The sequence below is a fragment of the Podarcis muralis genome, chromosome 1 (assembly GCF_964188315.1).
Source record: "Podarcis muralis chromosome 1, rPodMur119.hap1.1, whole genome shotgun sequence".
Classification (NCBI taxonomy): Eukaryota; Metazoa; Chordata; class Lepidosauria; order Squamata; family Lacertidae; genus Podarcis; species Podarcis muralis.
The window spans coordinates 57,450,262-57,463,969 of record NC_135655.1 but is presented as its reverse complement, the minus strand read 5'-3'; the positions used below and the strand labels follow the sequence as shown (position 1 = coordinate 57,463,969).

The window sequence follows — 13,708 nt, the reverse complement described above, 5'->3', positions numbered from 1 at the left end:
GCGGCATTCCTGATTGGCTTAAGGGCTAGCGGAGAGGGTGACGTCATGGGTTAACTAGAGGGAACGGCTCGGTTGCCAGTAAATCCAAAACTGTCTTTGATAGGAATTTGTAGCTCAGGACTCCCATTTAAAAAAAGGGGGAGGGCCTGTAGTTTGTTACAGGTGCTGGAAATTGTAGCTCGGCGAGAGGTAAATTATGGTTCCCAGGATACCTGGGGGACTTTATATGCTTTAAATGCATGGTACACAGCTCCTCTCTGTCGCTGGTGAAAGAAAGGTAAATAAACGCTACTTATGGGCATAGCGGGGGGGGGGGGAGCAACTGCCCCCCTCCTAAATCAAGTCAATCAATAAAAATATTTAACTAAATGCAGAAACTGTAGAAAGAATTTGAGAGATTTTTTTTTTGAGCACTTGGGGTCAAAACAAAGTAATTCAAAACAACTGTTCTTGAGACTTTTCATTCCGAATCTGCCAGAGGATGGTGCCAGGTGGGTGTCCTGCCCGCCCGCTCCCCGCAAACATAATTCCTGGCTACGCCCAGGACCGAACTCTGATAGATCCTCGATCAAATAGCACCTGCTAATTATTGCTCAGCTGCAGCGCCTGGAAATAGAAAACGGGATGTTCTCTATGCAATCCAGCAGATTCCCCGCCGCTTCCTCCCTCCCCCGAGCAGGGTTTCAGTTTTAAGATCCGTATCTGAATCTGCTATGTGGTCTGCTGAAGGACGCTCTGCGTCTGTATTTGATGTTGAAGCACAGCTGGGAACCCGCCTACTGAAAACTGTTGCCAGATATCCAAAGGAGAAAAAGGCTGTCAGAGGAAAAAGTCACCAGCCAGAGGTTTCTCGGTCGTTATTTAAACAGGTGCCACGTCGGAAAAACTAAAATGTGCGCACTGCTACTCCACAAAGTCAGTTCTGAGCAGCCCTGAATTGTAGCGGCGGCCCCTTTTAGATGGGGGGTGTGAGAAGTTCAAGGCTGGCCACGTGGCCATCAAGGAAGACACACCTTCCAACATTTTGCGGACTGGAATAAATAGTCTGGCAAATTCTTGTGAAGGTTCAGTGGGCTGGGCTTGATCTGCACAATAAATGTGCTGTTATAGGAGATTGTGAAATGAATGGTTTATATTAATAATGTGTGCATTTTACAGGGGCTGAGTTGTGGAGTTTATTGCTGGGATAATATTGTGTCTAATATGACATTGCCATTTAGTAGGTATTCATTAGATACCATTGCTCCTGGCTCAGTTTTGGGTCCATTTCAGTTGGTCCTCGTCACCTGAGGGTACTGTGAGAGGGAGTTATTTCACTTACCTGGGCGTAAATCCTGTTGCACTTGGTGAAATTTGGTTCTGAGAAGACATGTACAGTATAGGTTTGCTCTGCTAAACATCAAACCTGGGTGGGTGCCTATCGTCATTCCCTGGCTTACTTCCTTACCCCCTTTGGCCTGCAGCACTTCTAATTTCTTTTGGCACTATATCATTGTCCTATGTTCTCCATGAGAGGCTTAGGGGGTGTTGCTAATTTTATTTTCTTAAAAGTGCCACTAGGCCCAGTGGGTGATCAAAACCACTATGCAAGAGCAGGAATCTAGACAGTTTGATTTTCTTTTACCTTTTTATTATCTTTAACCAGCAGAATAGCAGGTTTTTACACTGCCATTTACACTTCATACTTGCACAGGTAGCTAGTTACCCTTGCCTCTTTGGTGATATCTTGTGCAGCCATGACAGAATCCTGTTGTGTCTGTTCTTCTTCTGACTTGGGGCTCTACTAATCTTCTATTTCTTTTTTTCTTCAAACCAGTTAGCAATAACTGATTCCCAGGCTTGCAGCCAATTTTCACCACATTCCATATCTGTATCTTTTTCAAAGCACACAATATCTGTGTCCTTCCTTATTCTGGCTGGTGTGATGCTCTTTCTCTCTCTCTCTCTCTCTTTTACTGGGAAAATGGCTTTATAAAAAAATATTCAACCCCTTTTACTTACAAGAAGCATGCCTGTTTGTTTATCTATACTAGATTATTTCATTCACATTAATTCACAAAAGGGCAATCCTTGGGGATACAGATAGGGTCATTTCAGAGCTTGTTAGGAACAAGTTGAAGAACATGGAGAAAGAAAACTGATGGCTAGGGAACTCATTGCAACTATGCCGATTTATATAACTCAGATGCTGTGGTGCTTAGGCTACAATCATAGGCACACTTTCCTGGGAGTAAGCTCCGCTGAATTTAATGGGACTTAACAGTGAGCAGATGTATATAGGAATGCTCTGCTAGCAGCAACTGAGTCAGGTTCAAAGTGGGGCTTAAAATAGGGCTGTAGTGAGCCCTCAGTCTCAAGTTGGGTGCCTACGTGCAAGTCACACATTCCTGTACCTTTAATACCTGTGCAGGAGCAGGAATTTCAGCAGGTGTAGCTTATCAGGCAAACTACACCTGCTGGAATTCCCTCTGATACTGTTAAAAGTTTAGGAGCCCCTGTCATCTTTTGCACCTAGGCATCCTAAAGGGATTTTTATTTTCTTCATCCTGTGGATTTTCCCCTGACCCCTCAGCTCCTTCAGCCTGGGGTTGACCCAGCAAACACACACACACAAAACTTCCATATTGCCTGGCAACAGGCAACAGATCAACTGTTTTGTGCCTCCCTGCCCCTTTAAAAATGTCTGCCTGAGCATTCTTTATATACTAAAACAGCCTTTGCCAACTTGATGACCACCAGATGTTTGGATTTTTTCTTTTAAAAAGTCAGACTAATTAGATGCAAAATTATTCACAAAATGTATATATTATGCATGTAGTCATGTTTGTGTCAAGCTGTATGCAGTACTGGCTCTGGTAGAAATTTTGGTAAATCTGGCAACATTTCTACTTTCATTGGAATCTTTATTGGAAAAAATATTATAGTTACATATTATTGTAGTCAGTGCTCTTTTTTCAGGTGCTACTCAAAGGTATGCAGTACTGACACCTTTTTGTTGTTGTTAAGAAGTGTGCCACTTGCTGTAACAGCTTCATGGTACCAGCAGCTATTTTTCTAGAGAGAAAAAAGCACTGGTTGTAGTGAGCTAATGGGTTTCACTGTGCCCTTAGGCACTTGTTGGACTCTTCTGGAAAATTTTCAGAAACCTTGCTGCTTTCAAACAGTGTGTCAATGCTGCATAAATGCTTTGCTGCTATTTGACAATGCTGCCAGCTGTGTATTATTTTTTTCACTGGACATTTGTTAAAAAAAGATTATGACAGAACATAGACATGTAATCAGTACAGGATAATGTTTTGATTCATAGTTGCTATAGGCTCTATGTGGCCTACACTCTACAGGAAATATTTGAAAAGCATTGGGAATATGAACAATTATTCCCAAATGTAGGTTATCCAAATGTAGGATTGCAGAAATATGACCTTTCCATTCATATACATTATGCTTCTTAAAAAGTGTTTTCACTGTCCAAGAGTCTTGGAGAAGGGTAGCCAATGTGGTGCCAGCCAGATGTTTTGGACGGCAATTCCCAGCCAGCATGTCCATTGGTCAGGGATGATGGGAGCTTGGGGTCCTTATCAAGCAAAGGACATCACATTGTCTACCCCTGATCTTGGCTATTGCTTCAATGCAACACAACTTGGAAAGGGGACACAGCTTTGGTATGAACATAGCATTGGTATAACATCTGTTTTGCACACAGAAGGTGTCACCCCTGGAATCTCCAGGAAGGGCTGGAAAGAGGCCCTGTCTGAAATTCCCTTGCCAGTTAGTATAAACCAGCCTTTCCCAACCTGGTCCATCCAGATGTTTTGGATCACCCATCATTTCTGAATTTTGCCTGGGCTGTATGGGACTGACAAGAGTTGTAATCTAAAACATTTGGATGGCCTCAGGTTGGGGGAAGTTGGTACCAAGCTATATAGACCATTGCCAAGGCTGCATAGAAGGCAGCTTCTTATGTTCCTAATTTCCAAACAACCACACATTACACAGAAGTGTGTTTTATTTACTGTTTTATAATTGTTGTTTTAAAAAATAACCATCACCAGTCATGTTCCAAGTGATTGAACACTTTGTTTAACAAATCCATGTTGATGAAACATGTATCGTGTATATATGGAAAATGTGGCACTATCTGCGTACAATGGCTGAAAATTAGATGTGTGCTATCCTGGAGTGAAAGTTAACAGCAACTAAAGTTTTTGGGTGGGGAGAGAGAGCTTTTTGTCCCCACAACTAGCCCATTACCACCTGAAAGGATACACACACACACACAAGAATAACATGGAAGACCAATGCATGGAAGACTATTGCAGAAGAAAGAGGAATTCTAAAAATTAGCTACTGTCTATTCAATGGGTGTAATTGTAAACAAAGCCAGTGTGCTCTTTATAGCAGGGATCAAGAACCTGTGGCTGCCCTGAAGTTGTTACACCATAAGTCCCAACAAGCATGGCCAGTGGTCAGGACTAATGGGAATCAGAATTCAACAACATCAGAGGGCCACAGATTCACCACCCTTGCTATATACATAGTATATAAGCATTATTCACAGTAAATGAATTTATTGCAATGCTAGTAGTATATTGGCAGTTTAAAAAACATGGCAAGAAGTGCATTGTTTTTTGAATGACTATAGAAAGAGTAATAACTATAGGCTGTCATATATACCAGCTAATAGTAGGCTAATGCGTTTCACATCTGATTACAGTATAAAGAGCCTCCCCTCATTGGACAAAGTCTTCACACTAAACTCAAAGTTGAAATGTCATTAGACTGCAGTTCTAAATGCACTTCCTGAAGGTAAGCTTCATTGCTTTATGAGGGAATTGCATGTAAGTGTGCTATAAGGATCAGGAAGTAAGCGCTCAAACAGCAGATATAGGCTACTACACGTTTATCAGCAAGACTTCTGCAAATGAAACAATGATACAAGCATTTTGCTGCAGCGTTTTAGCATTTTAAAGCTGAGCAGAGGCAGATTACTCACCACCACTCCAGATGTTTATATAAGACTTTGACCAAATCAAACTACAGTACCAACAACATTGTCACCAACACTAGCTGCCTGTGAATCTCGTTGACTTACAGTCTAAGAAAGGGTCATGGCATGTTCTTTTCAGCCAAGAGGGGCAGCTGCCCCCCATAATCTATAAAAATACATAGCTAACTGAGGTTCTGCCTCCTCCAACAAAAGGCCTGCCCCTCCTAACAAAAATCCGGCTATGCCCATGGACCAAGGGCTGAATTTTCTCCTTCCAGGGACAGCATGTCAATGGTGAGCAGGGCTAGAGACCAAAGTGATCAGTAGACACAACCCTTTTCTTTATAGGGCAGGCTTCTATGTGCATCATTTCCATCGAAGGAAGCAGGAGGCATTATCATAGGTTAAGGACCCATTCCAGCTTTGAGGAAGGCATGGAGTAAGGACAGGGAGAGTCCTGAGGGCAAGATAAAGAGGCTGAGAGGGCAGCAATGGACTGAGAAGGACTGGCAGAGCCACCATGGCATCCATTGCCCTGTCAAGGTGGAGGGGGGGGGGAGGCAAATTGCTGCGTGCCAGACGGAAGCAGCAAGCAGACCCAGATTGGGCCCGATGCCGTCAAATGACAGCAGCAGGACTTGCATGGGATCCCAGTTGGCTTCACTCCTCCCAGAATGCCCAATTTTGGGACTTACTGTGGCTTACCACTGGTGAGGATCCCACCAATAATACTTCTGCCCACCCATTCAGCAGGCAGAATGGAAAGCTCTGCACCAGCAGAGGGACTCTGGAATCACTGGCAGGGCTAGGCAGAGAGACACTGCTGCCCAGTTTGAACCTTCCCCAGCCTGATGCCAAGGGGGTTTGGATGCTAGTCTAAGCCCAGTAAGCGTCATGTCTTGGTGTCAATTTTTTTCTTGCCGACTTAATTTTGATTTTATTGGGAATTCCTCTGCTCTGCCACCAAGCACCTAGAAATGTAATGTGCCGTACAAATAGGGATGATTTACATATTAGGTCCATTAAGTAGATGGCTCTTTGCATACAGTTCTCTTTTCATCTCTGCAAGTGTTGGATATGAAAGATTCCAGATAGCTAAGAAAGAATGTGTTTGTTTCTACATAAGAACTGTCATCTGGAAGAGGTTAAAGCAGCCTAAGCCCGCCGGCTGTTGACCAGCCCTAAGAATCATGGAGGTGGCTCAGTTGCTAAAGGACATCAGAATGCACTGGCTGAGAACATTTTATTACAGAATGGTTTTCTCTCATTCAGGAGTGTTTTCCTGTTTTCCAAGTTATCTGAAAAGGGGATTTTAACCTGTCCTGGCAGCTCCTTCTCTTTTGTGTATCTGAATACTTTTCTGGTTTAAGACAATGCACCCCTTCTCCAAATGCTGCAGACATATCAACTAAAAAAAGGATGGGAAAGTGTGATGTGTATAGACAACACATTTTTTAAAACCTCCATATCACAGGAACATCATCCAAATCACAGTCATTGCAGAAATGGCTAGAGGAACTGTACTGACCATGGTGTTTAAACTTTTGTTGCAGAGGTCTCTTTGGCAACAAAGGAATCTAAAACTGTCAGCGTTAAAGTAATTGGCAACTTGTTCTGTGGTACACTGTGACATTTTCCAGCAGCTATAGGTTCTCAAATGCACTGTAAAAAAAGAAAAAAGAAAAATGACACCCCAAAATAAGCAATTGAAAACTTGACAGCTTAAAATACGTTTGCTTTCTGTTGAATTTTTTTTTTAAACCAATGCTTAACAAAAGCTGCTGATTTGATAACTTTATAAGGATCCCATAACTTATAATATGGTTTATATGGTAAATATGGAAGCTTTTAAAAAAATAACCAAATAACCAAATGTCTCAGTACTTTGCTCTTTTGTGAACAGAAGGACTCCTGTTCACAGAAGGGGCTGCTTTAGTGCACTACATAGCTTTTGCCCTCATCCCATGTAAAGCAGATAAATCATCTACATCAAATTCTCATGCCACTCCTAGCTTCTACTCAGTCTCAAAAACAAACCACTTCTTTAAAAAAAGAAAGAAACCCTAAACATTGGAATTAAATTATACAAAAGAAAGAAGCAGATATGTAAAAATATAATATAACCTTAAGCCAGGCTTCCTCAACCTCGGCCCTCCAGATGTTTTTGGCCTACAACTCCCATGATCCCTAGCTAGCAGGACCAGTGGCCCGAGATGCTGGGAATTGTAGTCTCAAAACATCTGGAGGGCCGAGGTTGAGAAAACCTGCCTCAAGCTAAGGGATGCAGCAAACTGGGCCCCAAAGGATGATTGTATGAAATGGGCTTTCTGAGAAAAGGACTTCTCATATAATGCCACTATGCAAATCTATGGTGCGGCTGCACTTTGCATACTTCAGTACAGTACAGATTGCCTCATCTCAAAAAGCAGATAGAGTTGGAAAATGTTCAGAAAGGGCTTGTTAGTAGTATAGGATTGTGCTGCAAGAGACACTCAAACCAAGAGTGAGACTGATATACTGCTGCATATTATACATACCAAACCTAATTTGCAAGCAAGCATCTTCTTCATAGCTACAGGTGAGGTTTGTCCTACACAGGAAGGGGCTTTGTTCGCAAGTGTAACATCGGAGTGCATAGCCTGAGATACAAAGGGAGATTTTGTTAAACTAACGAAATATCTATATAGCACGATCTATATCTAAAGTATTTTATGTACACTGCCACAGTAAACAAACATTAGGCCAATATGATTACTCACATCATAATGAATATTGGAGGAGGAAAGGAGAGAGTATGGCATCTTTCCCAAATTGTTTGTGGCTAGAGTAAGATTTGGGGACCTCCAGCTCACCTGAGTAGCGGTCGCTTCAGAACCCAATTCAATTTTTGGTAAAAGGAAAACTCATGATACATCACTGCTTTGATCACTACGCCAAAAGTTTCATTTTTGCTTTTGTTGTTGCTTTACCGTCTCTAATAATAAAGTGTAAAATACTTTTTGTTTTCATGGACCTTACATAGGACATTTTTAAAGGCAGGGTTTTTTTTTTTTTAATTGATCTAGGATTCAACTAATAACCAAAGAACTCAAGGAAATCTTCTCTCCTGTCCAAGTTTGATCACTTTGACACAGTAGTAGGTAATGAGGACAAATAGAGAGGAAGAGCCCCCTACTGGACAAAGGATTGAACTGGGCAGCTTTTGGCTCCTGGTGAGAGTTCAGTCTAAAGAAATCAATAGGCTTAAGTGCATCTGCATTATGAATTAGACAATAGTAGTTTGACATCTAAAAACAAATTATTCATTATGTAGAATATCCAGGCAGATATGGTGGAACATTTGGCCTCAACTGCCATCCAACTCTACCTGTTTCCACTAATTGCTGTGGAAACCCTCTTCCAGGGACAGAGAACCTATAGCCTCCAGATGCTGTTCAACTCCAGCTCCTATCAGCCCTAGGCAGCATAGCCCAATGGTCAGCGAAGATGGGAGTTGGAGTCCAAAAGCAGCTGGAGAGCTATGGGTTCCCTGTCCCTGCCATGCTGATTCCTGACTGACTACATCAAAGAAACTCACCTGCCATGTATGATGGAACTAAGCAAATTTCCCATTTTTGGTGCCTGTAAACCCAAGCATATGTGTTAAGCACCTGATAGGTCACTACCACATCACTATTTATTATGTTTGTGCTGACTAACCTGCTGTGTTTTCTAGGCTGTGCATTAAATACAAAATAATAATTCAAAGTTTACCAACAAAACAATTACAGCATTTGGTGGACACCTCCACCAAAGGACTGCACGGAATGCTTGCTAGGTTGTGTGTTGTTCAGGACCATTCCCCATCTTCTCTTCTCAGGCTTTAAAATCCCTTCTGGTTAACTGTATGACAACTGCTATGTTCACATCAGTTGCAGTACTCTGTACAGCACTTGAACAGATACAATAGAAGCTGAAAACTTTCTATAGGTTTCCATCAAATTTCCATCACTGAGCCACTCCCTTCAAGGAGCTTCAAGGCGGATACCTACCAGAACTGCAGGACACAGTTACAATAATGAATATTGTAAGCAGAATGTTGTTCATTTTGTCCATGGCTCCCCTGAAGTCTAAAAAGAGAAACACACATGAGACTGGGACCATGCCCATAATTTGTTTGCTCTAGTCAAAGCCTCCCATCCAAAGCTGTTATTAGCCTCTAGGAGAGAGAAAATCAACTTAGTCTTGACAAGGACGCAAATGAACAAAGTTACCTTCTTACATTTTTTTTTACACTAATACACCCCTCCCTTCCAACTGTTACATCAGCTTTAACAGTCATAGCTTCCATAGCTTTCCAGGAACTCTAGTTTGATAATGGTGCTGTTTTCAAATAAAATTATGTTACACATTTTAGTAAGATTTTACTATTTATTTATTTGCTTTTAGGCTGCACTGGAAAAGAAGCAGGTAGCAGCATGCTCTGGGGTCCCTGTAGGAGGTTTGGAGAAACATTTTCAAAAAATATTTTTAAAAGGAAACCTAATAGGGGGGAAACAACCCAAGCCCAGCCCAGCCCAAGAAGAACTGAGTATGCTCAGCAACCAAAAATATTGAGTCAGCTTGAAAAGAGAAATAGGAAAGGAGAACTGCAGAAAGAGACAGAGAGGAGAAAAATGGTTGGCTGGCAGTTTAATAATTCAAGGTCAATGGTAATAGTGGCAATAATTTTAAGACAACAGCCAGAGAAACCAGCAAGATGGACTGTTCCAAACTTCAGCTCCCAAACATCTTCTGTTTGTTCATACAATCCACATTTCTGCTGAAAACGTATAACACAGACACTATATGCATTGCTTTTAAAGTGTATTTTGAAGATTATACATTTCACACTACCATTACATGCAGTAGATGGCCCTGCAGTGGGTATAGGAGAGAGTAGGGAGGGTTTCAAAGAGAAAATATTGTATCCATCATGTCTTCCTGAGAGGTTTACAGCTTCTCCATCAAATAGCCACCCAGCCATCTGTTTCAGATCTAGTTTACAAGCATTTAACTCTTCAAAATGTGGGTTGTTGTCACAGATGTGCACTTGTTCTCTTGGTACGTCTCCTCTTAAGCATCCCGTCTTTTGATTAAGTTGGATAATGGAGGTCTGCAATCAAGATCCCTTTTCCAGGTTTGTATTTTACAATACAGTACTTAGAATCATAGAATTGTGGAAGTGTAGAGTTGGAAGGGACCCTGAGGGTCATCTAGTCCAATCTCTTGCAATGCAGGAATCACTGAAAGATAGCCATCGAATCCTGCCTTAAAAACCTCCAGCAAAGGAGAATCTACCGCCTTCTGAAGGAGTCTGTTGCACTGTTGACAGCTTTTAATGTCAGAAAGTTCTTCCTGATGTCATTTGGATCCATTGGTTTGGGTTCTGACCTCCAGAGCACTTGTACCCTTGCAGTTTCAGAATAATACATTGAGGGATTGGTGGTACTGAAATGGCAGGCACTTTGAGTATGCTCTCTAAAAGGTTTTTGGTCCGTTTCCACTGTGAAGATGGCCAAGTGTACAGACTTGTGATTTGTTGTTGTTGTTTGTTGCTGTTCCATTTTTATTGTTAATTATTTAACTGAACAAGTAAGCGAACCAAAACAAATAAGAGTGTAAGTACAATATGCAGTGTTATCAACTGCCCTGTAATCCAAGCAGTGATGTGAACATGGTGTCAAGTCAAGTGTCCAGCCCTTCTGCTTCACCTTGAGTTCCTCGCAATGTATCCTTCCACAACATTCCATGTGTTGATGGTGGCTGACAATTATATTCCCTTTTTAGAAGCATATGCAATAAAGTAGTCCTAGACTTCATTTTTAAAAATGCCTTCTGTATTTTGGTTTGCTAATGCTCTCGTTTTGAAAGGTGAGGCGGTCCAAAAAATTTTTTAACAACCTGATGGAAAGAAAGGACAGCTACGAAAATATTCTGAATGAACTTCTATCAGTACTGAAGACGCTGGATGCTTTGGAGATCCAGATGTTACTAGCTGCTGCTGCTGCTGCAAACCTGAGGGTAGATATTCATTTGGCACCTTATACAGATCTTTTCAGATGCCAGTATTAATCTGCCTTCAACATATGACTGATTTAGATAGGATTCCGGCACTAGGGGGGGGGGTTGACTAGATGACTCTTGGGTTCCCTTCCAACTCTAGATTACTATGTTTCTGTGAATACAGTATTGAATTTTGAATAGTATAAAATTTGTACTATATTTTCTAAAATAAAGTGGACTATATAGCAGGGCTGTAACATATCACACATACCCTCTCAGCCAAAGTCCTCAGCTTAAACATGCCATGTGGGTGGATACAGCTGCAGGCTTGTTGTTGTTATTTTAAACTAATTTTACAGACTACTGCCAACTCCCACTTGGAACACCAAAATTTTGGGCTGGGAATTCTGCCTTCTAACATGCTAAAAACATACACACAGTTTGGCTCACGAAGAGCAATGGCTCTAGGAGATTCCATTACTTTATGTTTCAGTGATATTTTATGTTCTCAGAGAAAACGACCCACTCTTTCACACTAGGAAAAGCAATGAGTTAACAGGAAGAAAACATGAAGTGCCTTGATTAACTTTGGCCAGCTCCCTGCAGTTCCTATCACTATACAGCACCACCATACTAAACAGAGAAGAGGGGGTATTTAAAGACATACAAGATCCTAATTTGGCACGTTACCAAAGCTAGAATTATTGGGGAGCAGCAATGTATCAGGTGACCTTAGATCATGGGAAAGGGGACCAGAACCAGGGGTTTGATGGAGGCAGAGCATCTTTTATCTCTCAGCACTGCCTCTGCAGTCTTAGATACGTGCTCCTTCCACGATCCCGAGATAATTCTCTTTGAGACCCGCAGAAAGCAGCAAGAGGACAGACCCTAGTTAGGACGGTCTCGGACGACAGGAAGGGCGCTTTGGGGCGGGGCTGTTTGGTAGGGTCGCCTTCTCATGCCAATGGGGAGGCAAAGGTTAGGAAAGCTGCACCCACTGAATGGAATCCCCTTTTCTGAACGGACACAGCAGAAAGTACGGGAGCCCAATGTAGTCGATGCACACCCAACGCCCCCCGCCCGCCCGCCACACGCACCATATATCCCGTTGCGAATTCCGACCCTCCACCTACCACCGCGATTTACCAGGCACTCCGCCCGGCAGAGCAATCGAAGCTGCCTTACCCCGCCCATCTAGATCAGTATTGCCTACTCTGGCCGGCAGCAGTTCCCCAGCCTTTGGGGAAGGGAGGTCTCTCCCAACCCTAGTTGGAGAGGATGCTTTCTGCTCCCTGGTCTCCTACCCTTCCCCGCAAAATTAACCCCTAAATGCAACCTGCTTAGTCTAGGCTCATTTCGCCCCTATCCCTATCCTCTCCGGAGACCCAGCGAGTTGCCCCGCCTGCTCTGGGGGTATCCCTTCCCCACCTTCCAAGCGGGATTAAAGCGATTAAATGACGAATCCTGAGGGGGGAAACGGAGGGCAAGCCCTCGAAACCAGCCCTTCGCGCGCCAAGTGCCCGGCCCGCCGCTCACCCTCCTGCCCGCAGCTCGACGCTCCGCCGCAATCCCTCTGCAGCAAAATCCTGGCCCGCCGGTTTCCCTCGCGCCGCTTCTTCTCGGGCACCAGGACGCTCCGCCTCCCGCGCGGCGAGGCTGGTCTGCGGCAATGCGGAGAGCGGCCGAAGCAGCGAAATATAAGTGTTTCAATGATGGGAGCGAGCGAGAGGGGAAAGCGACAAGAGGGCGGGGCGGAGCGGGCTCGGCCTGGAGCGAGGCCTTGAGGGGGTCGTCGTCGTCGTCGTCTGGGTGGCAAATTGAGCTTGGGAATAAAACCGCAGGCATTGTTGCCTCCCCTCAAAAAGGATATTGTCGAGTTGGGGAGCGGAGAAAGGCCACCCGAGCCAACAAGGGGATGGAGCGGCTCCCCTTTGAGGAAGGCTGCAGCATTGGGGACTTTTTAGTTCAGGGAAAAGGCGAGGGAGAGGCAGCACGGTGGGGTTTTAATTTGCTTAAAAGTGCGAAGGAAGTCGATACAGAAAAAAGGTTTTCTCCCTCCTAAGGCTAGAACTCATGGCCAGCTGAATGTTAAGACGATTCAGGACAGGCAGAGGAAAGGACTTTTTCCAACTTAAAGGCCTTTGAGAATTAAGAGTAATTAGACTGTGGGTTAAACCACAGAGCCTAGGACTTGATCAGAAGGTCGGCGGTTCGAATCCCCGCGGGGTGAGCTCCCGTTCCTCGGTCCCTGCTCCTGCCCACCTAGCAGTTCGAAAGCATAGAATCATAGAATCATAGAGTTGGAAGAGACCACAAGGGCCATCGAGTCCAACCCCCTGCCAAGCAGGAAACACCATCAGAGCACTCCTGACATATGGTTGTCAAGCCTCTGCTTAAAGACCTCCAAAGAAGGAGACTCCACCACACTCCTTGGCAGCAAATTCCACTGTCGAACAGCTCTTACTGTCAGGAAGTTCTTCCTAATGTTTAGGTGGAATCTTCTTTCTTGTAGTTTGGATCCATTGCTCCGTGTCCGCTTCTCTGGAGCAGCAGAAAACAGCCTTTCTCCCTCCTCTATGTGACATCCTTTTATATATTTGTACATGGCTATCATATCACCCCGTAACCTCCTCTTCTCCAGGCTAAACATGCCCAGCTCCCTTAGCCGTTCCTCATAAGGCATCGTTTCCAGGCCTT

The 13,708-nt window shown here is 43.6% G+C and overlaps 1 protein-coding gene across 1 annotated transcript; it reads right to left on the bottom strand.

The window, feature by feature from the left end:
• Positions 1 to 3,999: 3,999 nt before the first annotated feature.
• CD59 (CD59 molecule (CD59 blood group)) lies at positions 4,000 to 12,762 on the bottom strand. Its single transcript, XM_028728355.2, has 4 exons — positions 12,548 to 12,762; positions 9,019 to 9,096; positions 7,525 to 7,626; positions 4,000 to 6,649 (listed from the first exon to the last, which is right to left on the bottom strand). The coding sequence occupies exons 2-4, from the start codon at positions 9,080 to 9,082 to the stop codon at positions 6,456 to 6,458; spliced, it is 360 nt and encodes a 119-aa protein (XP_028584188.2). The 5' UTR covers positions 9,083 to 9,096; positions 12,548 to 12,762; the 3' UTR covers positions 4,000 to 6,455.
• Between the last annotated feature and the right edge of the window lie 946 nt (positions 12,763 to 13,708).

Excerpts from the sequence above, each read along its gene's own strand:
- CD59 (XM_028728355.2), bottom strand. The coding sequence starts at position 9,082 with ATGGACAAAATGAACAACATTCTGCTTACAATATTCATTATTGTAACT. Across the intron at positions 7,627-9,018 it reads AACTGTGTCCTGCAGTTCTG|GCTATGCACTCCGATGTTAC; the intron begins GTAGGTATCCGC and ends TTTGTATCTCAG. Across the intron at positions 6,650-7,524 it reads TTGCTTGCAAATTAGGTTTG|TGCATTTGAGAACCTATAGC; the intron begins GTATGTATAATA and ends CTTTTTTTACAG.